The 25,348-nt window shown below is 40.1% G+C and overlaps 1 protein-coding gene across 7 annotated transcripts in view; it reads right to left on the bottom strand.

Annotated features, from left to right (window-relative positions):
• LOC138739556 (inositol polyphosphate-4-phosphatase type I A) overlaps positions 1-25,348 on the bottom strand; it is a 239,744-nt gene that overhangs the window by 11,243 nt on the left and 203,153 nt on the right. For all 7 annotated transcript variants that reach the window (XM_069891866.1, XM_069891873.1, XM_069891869.1 and 4 more), the window contains 4 exons: positions 20,957-21,129; positions 17,932-18,055; positions 10,783-10,909; positions 9,239-9,379 (listed from right to left, as the gene is read on the bottom strand). In XM_069891866.1, the coding sequence (XP_069747967.1) occupies positions 9,239-9,379; positions 10,783-10,909; positions 17,932-18,055; positions 20,957-21,129 (565 nt within the window). The remainder of the gene's footprint in view (positions 1-9,238; positions 9,380-10,782; positions 10,910-17,931; positions 18,056-20,956; positions 21,130-25,348) is intronic.

Below are 25,348 nucleotides of genomic sequence, written 5' to 3'. Positions count from 1 at the left end.
AGATACTACAAAGAGGAGAAAAAAAATAGAAAAAATAAATGAATATTCAGTTGTCTGACAGTGTAGAACATATGCAATGCACAATCTGTGGTGATATGACCACCAGTCTACTACAGGGGGCGATCTCTGTACCTGCAGGAAGACCACTTAAGGGGCTGACTCCACTTGGCCGGCTGTCAATCAGCCGACCTGAATATAAACCTGACCTGGCCCCTCCTGAGCCAGTCACATGGGGAGCCACCAAGGCATTTTACTGGAATAAAGCCTGTTGTACCGTCTTTTGAGTTTTGTGCTTGCTAGCTGCTACCTCAGCGCACCACACCAACATGCTGGAGAAGCTCAGCAGTTCACACACCATGCAAAGGAAGTAAAGAGTAACCAACATTTCAAGCTTCAGCCCTTTGTCAGTGCAGAAAATGTGTTCAGTCAGTGGTACAGACAGATGTTTGATGATCTTGTAGCAAAGTATCAAAGGTTCCTTTTATTGTCATGTAAATAATATATTAAAAGATAATATACATGAATACTTCATTTGTCTGCTGTAAGGAAACAAAGAGTTGCCATGAGCATTACTTGGTAACCCTAATAATAAGAGAAGTAGACCCTTCAGAGACATGAGTGTCTATGGATTCACCCCTAGCCTCCGCAGCTGCCCAGACTCCAGGTCAACCATCAGCAACCTGCGCTCCAGATGGAAACCTCCAATACAGTCAGAGCCCGGCCTCAGCACCCTCTTGAATCCTAGTTCCAATGCCTGCTTCCCATGTGTGGGTCCTACAGCTGCTGAGCCCCACGCAGGTCCGCAGCCATGGTCACCTTCTATAAAGTCGTCTCCTATGCTTCTCTCTCAACGGAGGGTGTTCTCCCTGTTTCTGGTGCCTTGTGTCAGTCCACTTGTCTCCTGGAGTTTGCAACACCTCGTGGAAAGCTGCCCAGTACAGATGCTACCATCTTGGGCACAGATCCCAGTGTTGCAGGATTTCAAAAAGTTGGCTCCTTTAATAGGCCATTCAAAGCCTGTCTGGAGCTGTCGGCATTAGGTTTAGGCAGAAGGACTTGGCAGAGTAGCATTGTATCTCTCTCTCTCTCTCTCTCCAGGGTCCACAGCTCCAGTAGTGCTACCATTTTTGCAGTGTTATGGCTTGGATGAATCTGATGGTTGTTAGAAAATTATTCTTGAACTGAGAAGTGCTGGACAATGCCTCTGTACCTTCTGCATGAAGGTAACAGTGAAAATAGAGTGATGGAGATCTTCTGTGATGTGGTTTTCAAAGCAATGAAAAGCTACAATGATCACCTATCACAACTACTTTATCCACGCCTGTAGCCAGGATTACTGCCACAGACGTCATACATCCATATGGAGCTCACTCTCAAAAAGACACGCCTGAGAAAGTGACTGAACAAGATGGAGCCCCTGACTGCATCCTGAGAACTTGCAGTGGTTGACGAGGGAAGGGCAGTGGATATGGTCTACATGGGCTTTAGTAAGACGTCTGACAATATCCTTCATGGTAGGCTGATCCAGATGACATAGGAGCAGAATTAGGACATTCATGCCACCTCGTCTGCTCCACCAAATGAATCATGATTGAGGCATTTTTTCTCTCATCCCCATTTTTCTGCCTTCCCGTCATAAGCTTTGACACCCTTAAACAAGAACCTATCAACCTTCACTTAAAATCTACCCAATAACTTGGACTCCACAGTCATCTTTAGCAATTAATTCCATAGATTCATCACCCTCTGGTAAAATAAATTTCTTCTCACTTCTGTTTTAAAGGAATGCCATTGTAATGTGAGGCTGTGGCCTTTGGTCTATCAGCACGTTGACTTTACCCAGCCCTTTCAATATGTGGTAGGTTTCAATGAGATCCCCCCCCAACCATCCTTTTGAATCCCAGCGAGTGTAGACCCAGAGACATCAAACAAACCAGAAAGCATGGGATCCACAATGAATTTTAATTCGGAATTGAATGACCCATAGAAGCCAGGGGTGAGGTTCATGGTGAAAGGATGTTAAATTGGATGGAGGCCCATGACAAGTGGTGTTTTGCAGTGATTGGTGTTGGGTTCCAGCTGTGACTTACTCAAATGATTTGAAAGAAAAAGAATGAGGGTAGGTGAGTTTGCAGATGACACTAAAATTGTTGCAGCACTGGATAGTGTAGAGGGCAATCGAAGAACATAAAAAGGATAGAGATCAGTTACAAATGTGGACATAGAAAAAGATGGAGTTTATCCAGACAAGTGTGAGTTGTTGCAGACTGGGAGTTCAAATGTAACAGAAAATTTACAGTCAATGAATGGCAGAACTCTTAAAAGCATCAATGTGTAAAGTGTGACAGATTATGTTGTGTTTGTATGGTATATAGACATGTTTTTGGGAGATAAATTGGGGCAAGTTTTTTTAGTGTAGGTCACATACAAACACTTTAAAACAGGTCTTATTTAAAATACTGCAGGTCTGCTCATGCTAGATATATGGGTGCCAAGAGCCTTTGCAAAAGCTTTGCAGAGTGCCCAAGAGACTTCACTAATGGATTGTTGTTTACGAAAAGGCAAATGATGAAAGAACTTGTAGGAGCTGCAGACTGTCTGGAGTGGAACTTGCTGTTCTAAGAGGGTCATGTAGTTTTGCAAGCAGAGAGAGTAAAACAGGTTTTCTCTCAGTGGGGGGGGGGGGGGCGTAGAAAGAGAGAGAGATCAGTTCTGCAGTTTTACAGTTAGGAGCAGCAGCTGGGACTGGAACAGGACAAGCTGACAAGCTTGTGGAAAACCCCATTTGGAAGACAGGTTTTGAGTGCTTAGTTCAGCCTGGTCAAAGCCCTTGAGGTTCATGCAAGAGGAGAGGACTGGCTGCCTAATGTTTCACTTGAAATAAGGGAAACAAAAAGGAACTCTGTGGTGACCTGAAAGAAAGAGGTTATCATCTGCAGAAGCCTGACGGGGCAAGTTTCGTTGGCAAGACACTGAAGTGGCTGATTAAAAAGGATCAGTTGTGGGTGTCCAGCAAACAACAAATCTCTCTGAAAACCGACAAGAACCTTCCTGAGCGGTAACCATTTACCTTTCGAGCACCAAAGCCTGGTGAACTTCATAAATGTTAAATTCTGTGCACAGTAAAAGAATTGCCTGCAACCAGTGAACTTGGAGGAATGAGAAGTGAGATTGGACTGTGAATCAAAGACCTTCTCTGAACTTACACATACATTACATACACGTGTACTTAGAATTAGAAGGGGGTTAAGTTAGGCTAGTTAAGTCAATAATGATAAGTTAAAAGTGTGATCCTGTTTTTATGTTTAAAGATAATTAAAAGCAACGTTTGTTTAAGTAACCATTTGTCTTGGTGAATATCCATTGCTGTTGGGTTTTGGGGTCCTCTGGGCTCATAACAAAAGGGATCTGGGAGTTGAGATCCTTAGATCCTTGAAAGTGGTCAACGCAAGATGATAGGGAGGTAAATAAGGCGTTTAAAAAATCATCTTAAAAATGGCACGTAAATAAAAATAGCAGCCTTGGGAGAGTGGAGAGTGGAGACACAGTGCTACTCTGAAGCGTTCAATTGCCTGGTCCAAATGCTGACCATTCTGTACAGGTTTCAAACAACCTGATAAAGGATCCGGCAGTTTTTTATTTTGAAATCATGGAACCTCATAGTCTGTGCTCAAGATGGCGGCCAATGCTCAGCAGGGGCCACGAGGGGTTGAAGGCTGTAGGGAGCACTGGACCGGCGCAGGGGACCAGAAACAGGGATAAAGTACCCGTTGAGAAAGAGAAGCACATGAAACAACCCTACAAAATGGTGAACATGGCGGCAGACCTGTGAGGGCCTCAACAGGCTGTGGGCAACTCGTGGTCAGGGAACCCACATGACTGTTGGAGACTGACTCATGGGAACCAGGTATTAGAGCTGGGATTCGAGAGGGTGCTGAGGGCAAGAAGGGCTCCGAAAAGACCTCAGGCGCTGAAGGTTTCGTGTTCGCACCTGAGGTTTGGACCTGGAGCTCAGTTTGCCAATGGATCGAAGAAGTGTATGTTTGGCTGCAGAGGCTGTGGGAGGACTGGAGGTGAATCCGGTGACTCTGATGGGACCCATTTGTGTTTCTCTTATTGTAAGACTCTTTGCCTTATGATAGGCAAAAGGCAACTTTGTGTAATATTACATGTCCATTAAGGAATCTTGAATCTTGTATGGTATGCTTGTGTTCATTAAGCGAGAAATGGAGTGTAAAAATAAGGATGCAACGTTGCAGCTACATAAAATTTTAATTAAGCTGCAGTTGGAATACAGTGTGTAATTCTGGTCACCCATTCTCAGGGAGGATGCGGAGGCTTTGGAATGGTACAGAAGAGGTTTACCGGGATTGCCTGGATTGGAGGGTACAAGCTACAAGGAGAGGTTGGGTTGTTTTCTTTCAATTGTCTGGTTGAGGGACCTGGTAGAAATTTATAAAATTATGAAAGGTAATGCTAGGGTAGGTGGTCAAATCTTCTTTCTGGACATGAGTTTAAGGTGACAGTGGGAAAGGTTAAAGGAGATATAGTGGGAGAGAGCAAGTGTTTTTTTTTTACATAGATAGAGTTGTAGGGAGTAATAGGTGCAAGTAAAATACGAAAGTCTGAAGACATCATGGTTGAAGTAAAAACAGTGCTGGAGAAACTAAGCTGGTTAATCAGTGTACTTTATGCAGCGAAGATAAAGATATATAACCAACATTTTGGGCTTGAGTCCTTCATCAAGATATGAATAAAATGTGGACAGGCACCCAAACAAAATGGTGGCGGGGCAGGGGGAGGAGCATGGCCTCACAGGCACAAAGTACTAATTGGATCAGGGATGGAGAGCACTCCAGCAAGCAAGGATGCTCTGTGAATGGAGAAGGAAGGGGGTGGAGCACTGGAGGAAAGAAGACAAAGGGAAAGGGATGAGAGGGAGAATGGAGAGTAGGCTAGCAGAAACCTGAAAAGTCAATGTTAATGCCTCTTGGTTGAAAAATGCTCAGATGGAAAATCAAGGGTTGTTCCTCCAATTTACAGGTGGTCTTGATGGGATGAGACAGACATGCAAGCATGGGAGTGGGGCACGGAATTGAAGTGGTTGGCCACTGGGAGATCCCTACCACTAATGTGGACAGAGCGAAGGTGTTCAGCGCCCAGCCTCTCTGATGTAGAGAAGGCCACAAAGGGAGCGCTAGATGCAGTAGGTGACTCCCGCGGATGCACAAGTGATGTGTTGCTTCACTTGAAGGGACTGTTTGGGGCTCCGAATAGTGGAGAGGGAGGAGGTGTGGATGCAAGTGTGGCACATCCTATGGTCACATGGGAAGGTGCTGGGGTTGGGGGATCGGTGGGGAGGGATGAGTGGACAAAGTAATCACGGAGCGAGCGGTTCCTACAGAAAGCGGAGAGTGGAAGATGTGTCTAGTGGTGGGCTCCTATTGTAGGTGACGAAAATTGTAAAGGATGATGTGTTGGGAGTTGAAGGTGACCGAAACAGGCTGCCAGGAGTAGTGATGGAAGCAAATACAATACATTTCTGATTATCCAAAACCACTTTACTAAAATTCGCAGTTACCTGAAAAGATTTTCGACAGCAACATCAAGTCACGAGCTGAAAACTTTTTTTTTTAACCTGCCATGCTCAAGTGGGACTCTGATTTTTGAATCCAATGGAGCTTTCTGTACTCAAGTTAAGAATTAAACTTCATGCTTGAAAAACCTTCCACATTGCCACCTGAGATTCTGCCGACGTCTGTGGTGCCATCGGCAAATTTGCAGATGGTGTTTGAATGGGTGTCTAGCCAACACAGTCATGGGTGCAGAGCGAGCTGAGCAGTGGGGTGAGCACGCACGCACCCTCAAGTTTCACCCCATGTTGATTGTCAGAGATGTTTCCAATTTTTATTGAAAGTGGTCTTGTGATGAGGAAGTCAGAGATCCAGTTGCAGACGGAGGTGCCGAGGCACAGGTTCTGAAGCTTACTGACCAGTACTAAGGGTATGATGGCGTTGAAATCTGATGTGTGTCAATGAGAAATAGGCAGATGTATGTGTCGCCGTTATCTAGGGTATCCAGGACTGAGTGGAGAACCAGTGAGAATACATTTGCAGTGGAGCGAATGTGGCAGTAGCCGAATTGCAGTGGGTCCAGATCTTGACTTGGGGATGAGTCACTTCTGGTCATGACCAAGCTCTCAAAGCATTTCATTACAGTAGATATGAGTGCTACACGGTCCTGAATATCAATGACGGTAAATCTATTTATTGGATTAGTTCACTTATTTGTCAGGGTGCAAGATTACCTCATAAATAAGAGATAAAGGAAAAATAAAAGTGAAAGAATAATGTTGTTGGGGTCAGCTTAAACTAGTTTGGCAGGGGATGTGAAACAGAATGATAGGTGGAAAGGTTGATGCAATGTGTGATGAAATGGTGAGGAAGGACAGGCAGTGGAGGGAACATAAATGCAATTAATTGGAAGGTTTGAAATGTGTTTACTTCAATGCAAGAATTATTAGGAATAAAGAAGATAAACTTAGCACATGAATCAGTTTGTAGAATTACGATGTTGTGGCCGTTACAGAGACTTGGCTGACACAAGGACAGGATTAACTGTTGCAGGTACCTGGGTTTAGATGTTTCAAAAGGGGGTAGTAAGAGAGGTACAAGTGGGGTGATGTAGCATTACTAATCAGGGATAGTATCACTGGTGCAAAAGGGGAGGACATTGTGAAGGGATTGTCTGTAAGTGGAAGTCAGAAGCAAGAAGGAAGTGATCACTCTATTGGAAGTAGTCTCTTGGCCCCCATATAATCCTGGGGACATTGAGGAGTAGATAAGTAGGCATATTGTGAAATGGTGCAAAAATAACAGGGTTGTTGTTATGAGACTTCAACTTCCCTAATACTTATTGCAATAGGGATAGATTGGGCAGAATTTGTCAGGGGTGTCCAAGGATTCTTGACACAGTATATGGACAGGCCGAAGAAAGGAGAGACCATACTGGATTCAGTACTGGGTAATGAACCTGATCAGGTGACAAGCTCTCCATGGAGGTCCAAAACCATCAGCATAACTATGGACAATGATAGGAATGGACAAAATGAAGTGTTTAATTTGGGAAAGGGTAATTATAATGGGATTAGGCGGGATCTGGGAAGAGTAAATTGGGAATAGATGTTCTCAGGGACAAGCACAGAAGTAATGTGGAAGATGCTTGGGGACTATTTGCATAAGATTTGTCCCATTGAGATAGGAAAGAGGAACAAGGAAGGATTCATAAGGTTTAGAATGCAAAGGACAGGAAGGGCTCAAGAGAATTATACGTTAGCCAAGAAGGAACTTAAGGAAGGACTTAGAAGAACTCGGAGGCAGGAGAAGGCCTTGGCAAGCAGGATTAAGTGTTGGAGCAAGTTGAGGTTAAGAAAGAGGACGTGCAGGATATTCTTAAAAACATTGATTAAGTCCCCAGGACTAGACAAGATATAACCAGGTTTCTACAGAAGCAAGGGAAGAGATTGCTGGGGCTTTGGCAATGCATTGCATCCTCCCTGGCCACAGGGAGTTATCAGAGGATTGGAGAGTAGCAAATGTGGACCCCTGGTTTTTAAAAATAATGTAATAGGGACAATACTGGGAATGATAGGCCAGTAAGTCATACGTAGTGGCGTGCAAACTATTGGAGAGGATTCTTAGGGATAGGATTTTTGAGCATTTAAAGAAGCATAGTCTGCTCAGGAATAGTCAGCATGGCCTTGTAAAGGGCAGGTTGTGGCTCACGAGCCTAACTGCATTTTTTGAGGAAGTAACAAAATAAATGGTGGTAGAGGTGGGGTTTACAGATTTTAGTAAGGCATTTGAAAAGGTCCCCATGGTAGACTCATTCAGATTTTAGTAAGGCATTTGAAAAGGTCCCCATGGTAGACTCATTCAGATTTTAGTAAGGCATTTGAAAAGGTCCCCATGGTAGACTCATTCAGAAAATCAGGAGCCATGGGATCTATGGAATCTCGGCTTTATGAATTCAGAATTGGCTTGCCTAGAGAAAACAAAGGGTAGTAGTAGATAGAATGTATTCTGCTTGGAGGTCGATGACAAGTGGAGTTCCACAAGGATCAGTTCTTGGACCCTTGCTCTTTATGATTTTTATTAATGACCTGGATGAAGAATTAGAAATAGGTTCGCAGATGACACAAAGGTTGGAGGTGTGCATAGTGTAAAAGGTTGCTGTAGGTTATAGGACATAGATAGGATTCAGAGTTGGGTGGAGAAGTGGCAGATGAAGTGGCCATGCATTTTGGAAGGTCGAACTTGAAGGTGTGGTATATGATTAATAGTGTGGGAGAACAGAGGGACCTTGGGGTCAAGATCCATAGATCTCTTAAGGTGATTGGACAGGTTGATAGAGTAGTTAATAAGGCAAATGAAGGCCAGCATACCACAAGCCTTATTAAGTTCAAGAGCCATGAGGTAACGTTTCAAGTCTATAAACCTCTGGTAAGACCAAACTTGGAATATTGTGTTCAGTTCTGGTTGCCTCATTACAGGAAGAATGTTGAAGCTTTAGAGAGGGTGCAGAGGAGATTTACCAGGATGTTGTCTAGATTGGACAACACGTCCCATTAGGCAAGGTTAACAGAGCTAGGGCTTTTCTCTTTGGAGTGAAGTTGAGAGGTGACTTAATAAAACTCTATAGGATTATGAGACATAAATTGGATATACAGCTAGCACCTTTTCCCCAGGGTAACAGTAGCAATTACCAGAGAGCATCTGGAAGAGGTGAGAGAAAGAAAGTTTAAGGGAGACATCAGGGGTAAGATGGGCTTTTTTTATAAACACAAGTAGTAGTGGGTTCCTGGAATACATTGCCAGGGGGTGTGGTGGATGTTGGTACAATAGGGACATTTAAAGACAGGTACATGGATGCAAGAAAAATAGAGGGTTATGGTTGTGAGGCAGTGAAGGTTTAGATGGTTGAATAGGTTGGTACAACATCATGGGCTGAAGGCCTGTACTGTAAAGTTCTATAACAACTGATGAGAGACAATGAGAGTTAATTGTCACATAGTACAGAGGCATTGAAATTCTTACTTGCTGTGGTTAAACAGGATGCACCAAGATGCACCACCTACATTAATGTAAAAAAAATTACAATATGCCAAGATGGAAAGAGATAATAAACATGAAAGGATAAATATTCTCACATCACTGCTTCTTTAGTCGTTATTACTTACTTTTCAGCAAGCGTTTGTTGCTCATTGATCCCCACGTTAAATAGCACCGGCTGTACTCGAAGTAACATTCCGCTCTGTATTTCCCGAGGTAAGGCATCAAACATTGCGCCGGGCAGTGGAATTCGCACATTAAACCCATCTCTGAAAAGGCAAGTGTAGGTTTATTTGCTTGCAAAAATCCATCACATCCATAAAACATCTTTGCTGTTCTTCCAGAATGCAATCACGGATAGAAATTGACTAAGAAATATTAGTAGATTTTGTGTGTCATCAACACCAATTAAATAAGACTGTATATTTCATCTCAAGGGACATCTTTTATTCATTCCAATACTTTTGAACATTAAATTCAGATCATAATCTCAGCCCTACTTTTTTTTTCAAGCAAGAGCTATTTATAGTTTGCAGTACCCATAAACATTACCCCTGCAGATATCCAGAATTTCTATTCTTCCATTACCCTTTTTACCTTGCACAATAATTCTTTTTTTGCCATTTAATCTCTTTGCCTTTCTCTTTATCTCAAATCTTCTTTACTTTCCTTCTCATCTTTCCCTCACTGCATTTGTCATCTATTTTCACTACTAATATATATTCTTCAACCAAGGTTGTTAACTACATTTTTCTCTGAAAAACCTCCTTAACCAGCTTTGTATTTCTACAGGGCTACGGTCAGGAGTTTCAAGGGAATTTGCACACAAGTGCAGATTTACAACCCAATGTAAATCCAGATGTCCCCAAGCAACCTTAATATTTGTACCATAACCCTTGCCATAACATTTTCCCCTATGGTCCACTGTTGAGATGGAGTGGCAGGCCAGATCCAATACAATTTGGCCTATCATCTGCTTCTGTTGAGAGAGAGAGAGGTTTTGGGTAGCTATTAGTGCCTGTCATTATTGATCAGAAACAGATATGATAAACAACCACAATACAGGTGGCCAAGTGGAACAGCTAACAGAGCTGCTGCCTCACACCACCAGAGCACTAGGTTTGAACCTGACCTCGAGTTGTGTCTTGTGGAGTTTGCGTGCTCTCCCCGTCATCGCACTAGTTCCCTCCAGGTGCTCCAGTTTCCTCTTACATTCCAAAAAGGTGCATGCTGATAGGTTAATTGACCACTGGAAATTACCCCTACTGTGTAAGTGAGTGTTAGTGAGAGTGTGGCAAGAGGAGAAAAGGATTAAAGTTGGATGAGCATAAATAGTTAGCCAGTCTCAATGCTCTCCAACTCCATGAATCCCTCAGTAAATATTTGGGCTGTTGGTGAAATAACATTTTCCCACTGACAGAATTTCAATCTAGGCAGGTCATTTGTTTGTTATAAGCATAGGGTTCATAACTAGTTTTCATTTCTTTTGCTCTGGGAATACACTGAACAGACAAATGTTTTAACACATACTGTTGCTACACTCAAAATCATAGATAGAATCATGGAGCACAGAAACGGGCCCTTTTGTCTATGCCAATCGTGATATCTATCGACATTAACCACATTCCTTAACACAAGTTACAAGAAAATTAAAATATTCCATTCTACTCACCGATTTCCAGTAATGACTGGTAGCATGTCAACCGATGAAGGTGATGTGGCCTGGATTACCTTAAATGTGACATTCCGTAAATCCGAAATTCCTGTACTCATATCTTCAAGCATAGCAAGTTCTTCCCCTACATGAATTACACATATACTCATCTCAGATCAACTTTTATAAATCTTTAGCTTACCAAGGAAAAATATCACTGCTGTCAAAGGAACATTCTTCCACTTTTACCAAATTATTTCAAATTGCTTAAACAACCCCAGATACAGTTTTAAATATTTACTTCACTGTCATAAAATATGCCATAACTCTAACATCAGTTGCAAATTCCCACATTTTGGGGTGCAATGAGCAGGATTGATGGCATGAATTTGAAAATTGAACCAAATGAGGGACAGAAGTTGTTTCATCACTCTATAAACAAGATAAAATGACAACTAACTCGGGGTCAAATACAGTGCAATGAGAATATGATGACTTTATATAAACTTGCTACGATTTTTCTTTTATGGAAAGTATTACAGCAATTTAGCTCAAGTTCAATTCTTCAAAACAACCAGGCATAAACTATTATTAAGATATTGTTAAAGAATTAAAAGGATGTTCCAAAGATTGGGTTGCACAAAGTGTGGATCACTATTTATATAAGTGCTAACGTTTCAGGGACAAAGTCCCTTCATACTTTGACAAAGGGCTCAGCCCCACAGGTTACCCTTTGGTTCCTATAGATGCTTCATTACTTGGTGAGTTTCTCCAGCAATTTTGTGTATTGCAAACTCCCTAAAATCGGGCTGTATGAGGAAGAATGCAACATTTTGCCACTGAGTTTGGCTTTTAATCCCATATGTAACAAACACGAAACTTCCTGAGCAAAAGTTATTTAACAAAAGTCAAACAATTTTTCAATGGTGTCTAGATCGTATCAATGGTGGGGGGGGGGCAGCCATTTTAGTGAGCTGAGCAGAAATGTTTTGAAAGAGCTCTCCACAAAAAGTATTCAAAAATATGTTTTAAAAGCTCAAAAACCAGAATTTTATCATCAAAAATGGACAAAGTGCTAAAGGGCTGAGGCAACCGAGATCCAAAACTGAAGATGTAATAGCTCAGCCAAGACCACTGAGTGGAAGCCTGATGAGGAGCGACTCAGCAGGGGCCTTGGAACCGGGTGAAGCCAGCAGGGCTGGGGAGTCGGCCCAAGATATAGCCTGCATCCCGAACATATTGGAAACTTTATGCAGTTGTTTTATGAGTATGGAATCAGTGATGAGAGATATATCAGAGAAGGTAATGGAATTTAAAGAAGTTGTGGATGACTTAAGTGAATTAATGACTCATTCAGGGGCTGAGCTGGACATACTAAAAGAAAGGCTGAAGGCACTGGAAGAAAAGCAAAAATATGGGAAACTGAAAAGAAAGGCTTGATGGAGAAGATCGAACTTACGGAAAATGTTAGCAGACGTAACATTGGACTGAGAGAAGGAATAGAGGGAAAAGATGCGGTGAGTTTCTTTGAAACATGGATCCTACAAATGCTGGGACAAAATAAGTTAAATCCAAAGCTGAAAATTGAAAGGGCTCACCAGACCCTTGGACCCAGAAGAACCAGCAAACCGCGACCACGACCAGTCCTGGTAAGGCTTTTAAATTACCAGGAAAGAAATGTGATCTTGGGAGCAGCATATGCATATTCAAAAAATAATAATGGCCCATTAGTGGTGGACAATGCAAAAGTAATGTTTTTCCAGGACTTCAGCCCTGCCTTGATCAAACAAAGAAAGGAATTTGATGAGGCAAAGAGACAACAGTGATCTAAAAACTTTAAATATTCAATGATTTATCCAGCAACACTGAGGGTGGATGTCTCAGAAAGTAATCAACAAAATTTCAAGAACAAAGAAGTGGAAGAATTTTTAAGAAAGTTATGAAAAGACTATTACAAAATGGAACTAACTGAAAGACATATCTTTTTAGTATTCTAATAGTACTGAGCTGTCTTGATTTCACTGTTAAAAGAAAAATAACATTGGTTTATATGGAGAGCTCTGAAAAGACAGAAAGGTGGTAAAGAAAGCAGCAAGGTGGGAACTCTGACTTGGGAAGGGGGCAAGATGGCGCTGGGAGGGGACCAATTTTAAAAGATGGCGCCAAAGGGTGGGTTTCTTCTTCTTCGGAAGAACCTGCGGGGTTTTCTCGCAGACTTTAAGGTACTATTGTCAACGTTACTGTCAGAGCTAGGGATGTGTGTGTGTTTCTTAAAGGGGAAATGTATGAGGTGGAAATGTCTTTTAATAGGGAAATGTTATGAGATTATTTGGAAAATTGGGAAGATATTATTGTTATACAATATTTGTGTGAGAAATGGAAAGGATAAAACACTAAAGTTTACTAGTCTTAGTATTAATGGGATAAATGGGGCGATGAAGAGGAAGAGATTAAAAGTGGATATAATCTTTATGCAAGAAACACATCTTACCAAATTGGAACATGATAAATTAAAAGGAGGATGGGAGGGTCAGATAATATTGTCTTCCTTTGGTTCAAAGGCAAGAGGGATGGCTATTCTAATTAATAAAAAATACACCAGTGTTAATAGAAAATACCTTGACTGATCAAGTCGGAAGGTATGTAATGGCACACTGTAAAATTTATGGAGAAGCATGGACATTTATGAATATTTATGCCACAAATTATGACAATGAAGCCTTTATGAAGGATATCTTCTTAAAAACAGCAGAGGGAAGACAAAAAATATTAGTTGGAGGAGACTTTAATTTCTGCTTGGACCTAATATTAGATAAATTGGCAAGAACTATAATGAGCAGCTAAAGCTACAATTTCATATGTGAAAGATCCAAATCTTACGATGTAGGGAGGCAATTAAATCCCACAGAGACTACTCTTTTACTCAAGAGTGCACGACTCACATACAAGGATCGACTTATTTTTAATGTCTGTCCAGTTAAAAAGTAGAGTGATAAAAACAGAATATTTAGTGAGGCTTCTATTAGACCACTCTCCATTAACATTAACTATAGCAACAATGGAAAAGCAAGAGAATGTATACAGATGGCGCTTCAATACTACATTGCTTTAAAGAACAGACTTCTGCAAATTTATAAAGAGACATTGGGCGATGATCTTCCAGAAATAAATAGACTCTGGAGAGATTCCAGAGGATAAGAAAGATGGGAGAAAAAAAAAATGAAACTATAGGCCAATTAGTCTGACGTTGGTGGTTGGAAAGATATTAGAGTCAATCCTCAAGAATGAGCTGATACCTAGAGATCCATGACTGGATAGGTCCAAGTCAGCATGGTTTTTTAAAGGGTAGATCAAGGATATAAACAGATTAGGAGACTGGGCAAAATTATGGCAGATGAGATTTAACATAGAGAAATGTACAGTTGTACATTTTGGCAGTGGAAACAAGCAAGCAGAATACTATTTGGATGGGGTAAAAATTCAGACCTCAGATGTGCAAAGGGATCTGGGTGTCCTCGTGCAGGAAAACCTAAAAGTTAATGACCAGGTGAAATTGGTAGTGAAGAAAGTGAATGCTATGTTGGTTTTCATTTCAAGAGGAGTAATGTACAAGAATAAAGAGGTGTTGATGAGGCTCATTGAGGCACTGGTGTGGCACAGTACTTATTTGGAGTACTGTGTGCAGTTTTGGGCCACCTTTCTTAGAAAGGATGTGATGTTGTTGGAGAGGGTGCAGAGGAGATTTAATAGGATGATTCCCAGAATGCAAGAGCTAACATACAAGGAGCGTTTGGCAGCTCTTGGGTTGTATTCATTGGAGTATAGGAGAATGAAAGGAGATCTCATAGAGGCTTTTCGTATTTTGAAAGGTTTAGATAGGGTGGATGTGGGTAAGAAGTTTCCCTTGTTGGGTGAATTGAGGACAAGGGGTCATAGTCTGAAAATTAGAGGTTATCCATAAAACAAAAATTAGGAAGAACTTCTTTAGCCAGAAGGTCGTGGATCAGTGGAAGCCAAATCACTGGGAGTATTTAAATAAGAAATAGACAAGTATCTCATTAGTCAGGGCATCAAGGGATATGGGGAAAAGGCCAGAAATTGGAACTAGTGTTAAGTAGCTTAGTGTAGTTTCATGGAACAGACTCTATGGGCCTAGTGGCCTGCTTCTGTTCCTTTATCTTGTGATCTTGTGACAGAAATATTTTGTCAAACAGATCAGCTATCTACAAATAATAGCTTTCTGATATGGGACACGCCTAAAACATACTTAAGGAGACAAATTATATCCTATACCAAGAATCTTAAGAGGGAACATATGGCAGGTAAACAGTTTATAGGATATTAAAGAATTAGAAAAAAAATCTAAGACTTTAGAAAAAAAATACAAGAACAATAGAGATTACTGGAGAATAAAAAGCTAAGATATAATACAATACAAACATTTAGGACAGAAAAAGCTACATTAAAAACCAAACAACAATACTATGAATTGGGTGAACAGGCCCACAAAGTTTTAGCTTGGCAGATTAAAACAGAAGAGTCTTCAAGAATGATAAATGGTATAAAAACAGAAACAGACACTCTGGTATATAAGCAAAAAGAAATTAATGACACTTTTAGGCAATATTACACAAAACTATACAAATCAGAATTACTAGGAGATGAGAACGAAATGGAAGAATTTTTTGTTGTATGTCGAACTTCCAAGGCTGGAAGAGATAGAAAGGATAGAATTAGATACTCCCTTCACAAGAGTCGAAATCGAAAAGACCCTGGACACCGTACAGGCTAATAAATCACTGGGAGAGGATGGATTTCCACCTGAGTTTTATAGACAATTCAAAGAACTATTAATGCCCTTTCTAATGGTTGTCCTGGACCAAATTGTGAAAACACACAACCTCCCAGAGTCATTCTCAACCGCAATTATTACAGTATTACCAAAATAAAATAGGGACCCACAAAAACTGTCATACAGACCAATATCCTAGTTAGATGCTGATTACAAGATACTAGTGAAAGCATTGGCTAATAGGATATGACAATACTTGCCAAAACTGATAAATACAGACCAAGCAGAATTGTTAAAGGAAGGCGTTCCTCAAATAGTCTAGAAAGATTATTTAACATAATACACATGGCTAAATCTGAAAGAAATCCAAGTATTACAGTCTCCCTAGACGCAGAAAAAGCATTCACCCATTTGAAATGGCCCTTTTTATTTAAAATATGAGAAAATTTGGTACAGACAGAACATTTATAAATTGGATAAAAACTTTATAGCACAAACTACAACCTAAAATAATAACAAATAATCAGATGTCGGCGGTGTTCCACTTGAGTAGATCAAGTAGACAGGATAGACAGGGATGCTCCCTGTCCCCAGCGCTTTTCATTTAGCTATTGAACCGCTGGCAGAAATAATAAGAGGGGATCTGGATATAAAGGACTTCAAAGTTGGGCAAGAAGAACACAAAGTCAGTCTATGCGCCGATGATGTGCTATTGTACCTATGAGTCCCGGCTAAATCTTTGGATAAATTACAAGGAACACGAGAAAAATAAGGAAGATTATCAGGCTACAAAATAAATATGGATAAAAGTGAGATAATGCCATTAACAAATTTTGAATATAAAAGAATCCAAAAGGAAGTAAATTGAAATGGAAGATGGATGGAATAAAATATCTTGGAATAGCAATGGACAATAACTTGAATAATCTGTACCAACTAAATTATCTTCATCATCTTAGGAAGATAGAAAGAGACCTATAGAAATGGAGAGACTTACCAATTACTTTGGTGGGAAGGGTTACTGTGTCAAAATGAAAATGATGCCAAGACTGCAATACCTTTTTCAATTGCTGCCTATTCCATTACCTAAAAACTTTTTAAAGCTACTAAACAACCATATTGGACAGTTCCTATGGAATAATAAGGTACCAAGAATTGCATTGGAAAAACTGACATGCAACTCTAGACTGGGAGGACTTGGACTTCCAGATTTCAAAAATTATTACCTTGCTGCACAAGCTAGATTTCTCATAGCCTTCTTCACTGAAGACCCTCCCACCACCTTCAGTTCAAATGGGAATTTACTCAATGGAGGAGGGGGAAGAAAAGAACTCTATCTATAAATGGAGTTTCAAATTACTAAAGAAACAGACAGATAACCCCATTCTAATACATATGATTAGAACATGGCAAGAAATTAATGAATGTATAAGAAAAAAAGTAGGGATATCAATAAAAGCACCATTGTGTAAAAATGTGTTATTGCCTATGAATAGGCAATAGAATATTAAATTCATGGTATGATAAAGGAATAAGATATATTAAGGACTGTTACACAGAAGGAACTCTTATGTCCTCTGAACAATTAAACACAAATACAGAGTGGCCAAAAGGATCGTCTTCTGTTTTCTCCATCTTAGATCGTTCTTAAGAGAAAGATGGGAATCAAGTTGACCCCACCATTAGTGAAATTGTACGAACAATTTGGATGGGGAACACATCCAAATTTATAACAAAAATGTACTATGTTCCTCCAGAGCAAAAGTTTAAAGCCAGGGTTGCAGAGGTCAAGGGAAAGATGGGAGTCAGACTTGGGTGTGGTAATTTCAGACAGAAGTTGGTCAGATTGGTGTAAGGACAGCATGACATCAATTACAAATGCAAGATATGGACTGATCCAGTCTAATTTTTTACACCAATTATATCTTACCCCGCAAAAGTTGCACAGATCAAAAGCCAACATTTTAGAAATATGTTTCAGCCAAGAGCATTTCTACATGCCATGTGGAAGTGAGGCCATGTGGAGTGGGGAAAAAAAAATCACATACAACTTAAACTTTTGTTAAGGTCTGGCAGCCATACCTGGACCACATCGGGGCCCAGATAGAGTAATAAAAAGGAACCAAACAAAGTGCAAAAGTGACTTATATAAAAATGTAGTTTCCCCAACTGTATTCTATGTAAGCTGTGATAGTGAACAGATTAGTATGTATGGAAGGGGAGGAATGAGGGAGGGACTATTTTGTTTTGCTGAGAAAAATTTTAATATATTGTATATTTAAAATTTTAAAATGTCACTATGTATAATTTTTGAAAAAACAAAAAATTAAAAAAAAACACAGGAAGTGGAGCCACCATCGAAACGACTTTCTTACCATAGGTACTTAGAAGACCTTCAAATTGCGCCAACAAGCCAATGGTGTAAAGTTGGCGCAAAAACCCATCATCACGGAGACAATTCCTTAGTTTGATGATAAACCCACAGATAAGGGCCGTTAGCTGAACGGAGACAAACAAAAGAGACAATGAATGAAAACCATGTACACCCTCAGATGCAATGCTGCAATATCAGATTGTTCTTTTGTGGTCTTGAATAATAGGTTTTTTTCCCTTCTCCAGGCATATCTATTTGAAATTCTCTTTTGAATTGTTCTTGTTGAAAACAAATCACAAATATCGATGAAAATACCCCTTACAAGATCCTTAAGTATTTCAGCAAGAAAGTATAACATAACATATAACATAACAATTACAGCATGGAAACAGGCCATTAGGCCCTTCTAGTCCGCACCGAACCAAACACCCCTCTCTAGTCCCACCTCCCTGCACAATGCCCATAACCCTCCATCTTCTTCTCATCCATATACCTGTCCAACCTTTTCTTAAATAATACAATTGACTCCGCCGCCACTATTTCTCCCGGAAGCTCATTCCACACGGCTACCACTCTCTGAGTAAAGAAGTTCCCCCTCATGTTACCTCTAAACCTCTGCCCCTTAATTCTTAACTCATGTCCTCTTGTTTTAATCTTTCCTCCTCTTAACGGAAATAGTCTATCCACATCCACTCTGTCTATCCCTTTCATAATCTTAAATACTTCTATCAAATCCCCTCTCAACCTTCTACGCTCCAAAGAATAAAGACCTAATCTGTCCAATCTCTCCCTATACTCTAGATGCTTCAACCCAGGTAACATTCTGGTAAACCTTCTCTGCACTCTCTCCACTCTGTTTATATCCTTCCTATAATTAGGCGACCAGAACTGCACACAGAACTCCAAATTAGGCCGCACCAACGTCTTATACAATCTCAACATCACCTCCCAACTCCTATATTCCATGCAATGATTGATAAAGGCCAGCATACTAAAAGCCTTCTTCACCACCCTATTCACGTGAGTTTCTACCTTCAGGGAACAATGTACGGTTACTCCTAAATCACTTGCTAAATTGTCCAAGGGAAGTACCACAATTCTGTTTCAAACCACATTTGAAAAGTAGATTGGTGAGACAATGATTCTCCAAAAAGTGTTAAATTTATGCAAAAATCATATTGGGGCAGGTAGCGATTTACATGAAAAGTGTAGAAGCATATTTGACAGCAAAAACAAGCTGCTGGATAAACTCAAGTGGTTCAGACAGCATCCAGAGAGGGAATGGACCGTCAAAGTTTCAGGCCAACAACCTGTTCTAGGACCATCAGCTCCAAAAACAGATTCTTGACTGGGCAATAATACAGGCCAAGGGGTAACTGAAACAAATGGACAATCAGGTGTAAAACATTCAAAACAAACTCTGCAAGTGGAGAAACTGAGAATGGCTTTCAGAAAAGAACCAAGGAAAGATTTAATAAGATCTACTTCAAAGCATTAAGGGTTTCAATTTATTTTTTCTACTTCAATTGGATTAAGGTAAAAAAAAACCAAAGCCCACAGAATCCAAGTGACTAGCAAAAGAACCAGAGCAGACATTGAAAAAATACTTTTAAACACAAGTGGCTGGGGTTTAAAAGACATAGACGAATACGACAGATACAGCTCCAATAGCCTTTTAAAAGGTAGAAGAAACCACAGTACGAAACCACGAGGTAGAGAGCCTAACGAGAGTGACCAATTGGATGGCTCTTTGAAGGCGTTGATATACAGTAGATGTACTGGATGTCTTATTTAGTCCTCAAATCGATTTTGCCACTGGATAGATAGCCCATCTTGAAAGATGCAAGAAATTGATTTCTCTGCCCAGTGTGGAGGCTGAATGCATTTATAATGATTTCTGACTTTAAAAAATTAAGATTTAGCAAAAAGTTGCATATGAGCTGCAATGGGCTCCCTTAGTTTAAAAAAAATGCCATACATCAGCATATGTAGGAAAATGCAATGACAGATAAATTTAATTTTGGTATCATTCAAGCTGTTAACAGTCCTACTGTCATACATCATACATTTAACTAAAAATGGACACTTTCATATATCTAGCTGCATCAGAGATATGGATGTACTTTTGCAATGGAGTTCAGAACTGTTGGGTAATATGACAGCTACATTTACACTCAACAAGCCTCAAAGAGAAATCAGATAAATAAGTGGATAGTTTTGTTGATTAGGGGTAATCAATGGCCAGGGAATCAGAACAATTACATATTTTAAAAATTTAGACATACAGCACGATAACAGGCTCTTTCAGCCCATGAACCTGTGCCTCCCAATGACACGCAAGTTAACCTACAAACCCCTATGTTTTGAAGGATGGGAGGAAACCAGAGTACCCGGAGGAAACCCATGCAGACACTGAGAGAATGTACAAACTTCTTACAGACAATGCCAGATTTGAACCTGAGTTGCTGGCACTGAAGAGCATTCTGCTAACTGCTAAACTAACCATGTTACCCAGTGATGCCCAAGCTCCTCTTCCAATATTTTCCACAAATCCAATGCAGCCGACAAGACTTTGGCTTCATGGCATTGTAGATACTGGACTGGAGTTGAGTATGTGTGCCGTCATCAAGCTTTTCCAACAAAAGATCTCTCATAATTACTTCAAAAATCAGATTTTTGTTCAGCTGTATATATGAACATTTTACAGTTAAGAGCAGTAACCTTGCTTTATTTGGAACAGCAACTTCTCTGATCACCTATGGTTACATTTTTTCTTACTCAGGGATACTGGTAAATGCCAAAAGATAGCTTAAATTTCTGAGCTAACTTTTCAAGCTGACAATAATGCAGCTAATTTTGAGACAAGTTTAAGTCAAACGGGACTTTTGCATTATTTTACAGCATTGAGTGGAAGGAGCCTGTTAATCTTGGATGATAGGACACAACTTTGAAATTACAGTATAATGCAAAGTATATTAGGTTAATCGTTTAAAAAAAACAAGAGCAGCATTTGGACACAAACTTACAGTCTGACAAAAGACCACATCTCTGCGGTGCTGGATGGTCAAATCCATTGCTATAGTAGGGGCACTATCTTGCATCAGGAGAAACACCATTGCTTTCTTTGCTTTATCACTCATCATAGCTACACAGTCTGTGAGTGTCGTCAGTAAAGGATAAAGTGCTTCACTCCATTCACCTGTTGAACAGAAAAGGAACAATTATTCGTAGCATCAGTGTTTGTGGAAGCACAAGCCAGCAATATCCCATGACAGCAATATTTGATTCCCTTTCATTTGGGGGGAAATGTGCAGGATCAAACTTAAGACGATTATCAATCCGCCATATCTAAAAGCCAAAAATGAAGGGAAAATATCTATCAAATTAATTGTGCAACTTTACTGTTCATCTAGTTTTGCCTATGTTTTGTTCAAAGTTTAAATTTCAGGTTTATTCTCAGAATGCACACATGACATCACATACAACTCTTAAATTTTTTTTTCTATAAAATTGTACATTTTGGCATTTATAAGCAAGAAGTCATGAGAAATCCTACTTTGTTGACTTGCATATTCGAAGTCGTAGCTTGGCTGTGTATTCATACAAACAGATAAATATCACATGCATTCTCATTTTAAATGAATGAACATTTAAATGTAGATATTAGATCTGGCATTCTGTGATATTTCAGCCAAATTAAGTTCGAAGATATTTCAGTATGGCTTAAAATAAATTTAAGAAGATGGCTGGGAACATTCTCAGGTCAGCAGGCTTCTGGCTCAATTCCCTTGCAATGCAGTCATTTATGAGTGCCATTTAAGGTTTGACCCTCCTGATTGAACACTGTAGGTGCTAGATCCTAACAAATTAACAAAGAACTTTAACTTTTAACTGCAGCAGCATAAGAAGTATTTATCTCAATACTGCTAATAACATTAGCTTTTAAAAAAAAAACCAAGTAAAATGATAACCCATGGCGCAAGTTAATTTAAGCACAGCGTTAATGATTTTAAGAGATTTGTTATATGGTCATTTCCAGCCATCTTAAAAAAAAAAATTTCGTATTATTCAACATCATTGGCACTTAACACTTTCAAATAAAATTATTTATGAAGTAAATATCGTTTAAAGCACTACACAAAAGGGCTGGAGACACTGCGTGATCTGCTGAGCTTCTCCAGCAGTTTTCTGTGCTCTGCACTGGACCCCAACACCCCTGCATCTGTTGATTTTCATGTTTACCAAACATCGTTTGAAATTTGCTTGGAAGGGATTTTTTTTTAAATTGTTCTTTTGATATGCAATATAATTTTTTTAAGCAAATGCCCAGGAGCTGGAGGGATTCAGCTGGTCAGGTGGAAAGTGGAAGTGAACGGGGATGGAGGTTACCGGAGAAGGACTCATTTTTGTACCTCAGCACCCATACGTCAAAAAAAACTCTGTGAGTCTTCTCTGCCACCATATCCTCCATACAGATCTTTCTGACAAGAAATCGTGTACCTCATGAATGAGTCCTTTAATCATCTCCAACACTACTCCTCCTCTTGGACACCCATCAGGCCTGTTTCCTGCTCTCAAACTTATCTCTAATTGCCAGTGGACTCTTTCCCTTTCTTGGAGTTCCTCCATCTCCAACTTATCTGTTCCCAGGCTGAGGCCATCTACTCCGACCACCTGAAATGTCATTAATAAAATCTTTTCTACATTTCACAAAATTCCACTCTTACCCAGCTTGCACCAAGCCAAAACAAAGATAGAGTTCTCTTAGTCCTTACTTTCCATCCCATCAGCTTCATCCAGCACATAGCTTTCCGATACTGCCTCTAACAGCGCCAACCTTCTACATTTCTCCTTTGGTTCGGAGCATCAACCATCCTTTTCCTTTCATTGACGCTGCTTTACTTGTTGAATTTTTCCTGGCAGTTTGAGTTCGGCATCTTCAATCTCCTGTGTGTCTTTCTACCCTTTTCTGGTTTTTGCAGAGACCTTTATTCTCTCCATGACTCTCTGGTGTACTCTTTCCTCCCCAAGCACACTTCCAGATCCATAGGCACTTCCTGCTGCCACCGCAGTAGATGCAATACTTGTCCCTACATCCCCAAACCCCTCAACTCTATTCAGGACTATAAGCAGATCTGCCAGAGTTTCATGTGCACCTCAATCAACCTAGTCTTCTCTATTTGGTGCACTTGGTGTGGCATTTTCTACATCAGTGAAACCAAATATAGATTGGGCAACAAGCACCTGCACTCTGTCACAGAAGGCAGCTAGAACTCCCGGTTGTTTAATTCCTATCCCTAATCCCACACAAATTTGTCAGTCCTCAGCCTTATCTATTACCAGAGTGAGGCTAAATGTGAACAACATCATAATCTGCTTGGGTAGCCTAAAAAACATTGAATTTTCCAATTTCAGGTAATGCACACGTTCATCTGGATAAACTTTCACCTGGGCTTTACCTGCTTCCAAAAATATTTTTCTCTCAACTTCCCCTTCCCCCAAGAGCTCTCTTCTCCATCTTGCCTCTCCATCTCACCCACTTTTATTTGCCCAAAATGTTATTATCTCTCAGCCCTTCCCCCACTTATTCTTTACATATTTGCTTCCCGTCCTAGTCTCAAAAAAGCTTCCTGACCCAAAATGCAAACTGCTCAGTTCTCTCCATGGATGCTGTCTGACCTTCAAGTCCCTCCAGATCCTCTTTGTTTGCTCAAGATTCTAACATCTGCAGGTCTTTTGGTTCTCCAGAATTATTTTTAAGAAAGGGCAGCACTGTTAACCTAGCAGTTAAAGCAATGCTGTATCGGGACTGGGGCTTGAATCCTGCAGTCTGTCGGGAGTTTGTACGTTCTCCCATGTCTACGTGGGTTTTCCCGGGGGGTTCTGGGTTCTTCCCACCCTTCAAAACGTACTGAGGGTTGTAGGTCAATTGGGTTTAATTGGGCAGCATGGGCTGAAACCTCCTGTTACCATGCTGTATGTCTAAATTAAAATTAAAAAAAATAAAGGCAGGCCTCTATTTTCCTTTGACAGTTCTAATTTAGAAAATTAGCTGACCACCAGGAGGTAGAGAGATAATGAGCAGGTTTTCAAACGGACATGATGTGATTGGTGAAGGGCCAAATGACCTACTCCTGCTCCTATGTTTCTATGTTTGGTAGGGTTGGTATGTTTGGTATGGTATGTTGGTATGTTTGGTAGGGTCAGCAGTGACTTCAACTCATTGTAGGATTTATAAAATACATGGACCCTTGTACAGGATGAAACAAAGACAGAAGATATCATAAACGCGATAGAATGAAATATTAAATTATAAAATGGTAAATAGGCAAAATCTTATTAAATAATACATTCCAGAGTTAAAGAACAGCTTAGGACATATATGATCACTGATTTAATGACAGCTAATGTGCTAGGTAAAGTTTATTTACCATAGTCAAGGAGTCTAGGACCCAGTCTTAAATTACTGAGCCAGGTATTTCAGGAGTAAAATTAGGAGCTACATCTATCTGTAAAAGCTCAAAACGTTGGAATCACTCCCAGAAATCAGACATATTAACAGTTGAATTGATAAATTACATACTCCCATTCTTATGAATTTTAGAGACACATCAAGATGTGATAGTTGTAACCTTAGACATCAATTAAATATTGTGGAATGAAAAATGTTTGAGCCATATCAAGTAGAAATAGCATGCTCCTTTTCTTAATGGATTTTAGTGATTCATTTGTGAGTTTTATTCACCAAGTTATGAGCAATCCATTTTATGGCCCACATGCATAACACATTAATTATTGACCTGATTACATAACACAGATTTCTTCTCATGGTAGTTGATTACCATTTATCTACTGTAACCAATAGGCTGAAAGTTAAAAAAATATACAAACCTGGAAATCTGCAAAAATAGTTCAGAAAATGCTGGAAACATTCTGCAGGCAGGGGTTCCAATAAAATATTAATTTTGTGTTTCTTTCAGATATTACCTGACCTTTGTAAAGGGAAGGTCATGCATCATGAGCCTAATTTAGCTCTTTGATGAAGTGACGAAAGAAATTGATGAGGGTAAGGCGGTAGATGTAGTCTATATGGATTTCAGTAAGGCGTTTGATAAGGGCCCACATTCAGAAGGTCAAGAGGCATGGGATCAGTGGAACCTTGGCTGTCTGGATAAAAAATTGGCTTGCAGGAACAAGACAGAGTAGTGGTGGAAGAGAGGTACTCTTCATGGAGGGCAGTGACTAGTGGAGAGCCACAGGGATCAGTTCTTGGTCCCTCACTCTTCGTGATTTTTATAAATGATCTGGATGATGATACAGAAGGTTGGATGAGTAAGTGCGCAGATGATACGAAGATTGGAGGAATCGTAGATGAAGCTGAAAGTTGGCAAAGGTTGCAAGAGGACACAGACAGGATG

Source organism: Narcine bancroftii, chromosome 7 (genome assembly GCF_036971445.1).
Source record: "Narcine bancroftii isolate sNarBan1 chromosome 7, sNarBan1.hap1, whole genome shotgun sequence".
NCBI lineage: Eukaryota > Metazoa > Chordata > Chondrichthyes > Torpediniformes > Narcinidae > Narcine > Narcine bancroftii.
Note: the sequence above shows the minus strand (reverse complement) of the source record. Positions and strands in the feature narration are given on the sequence as shown.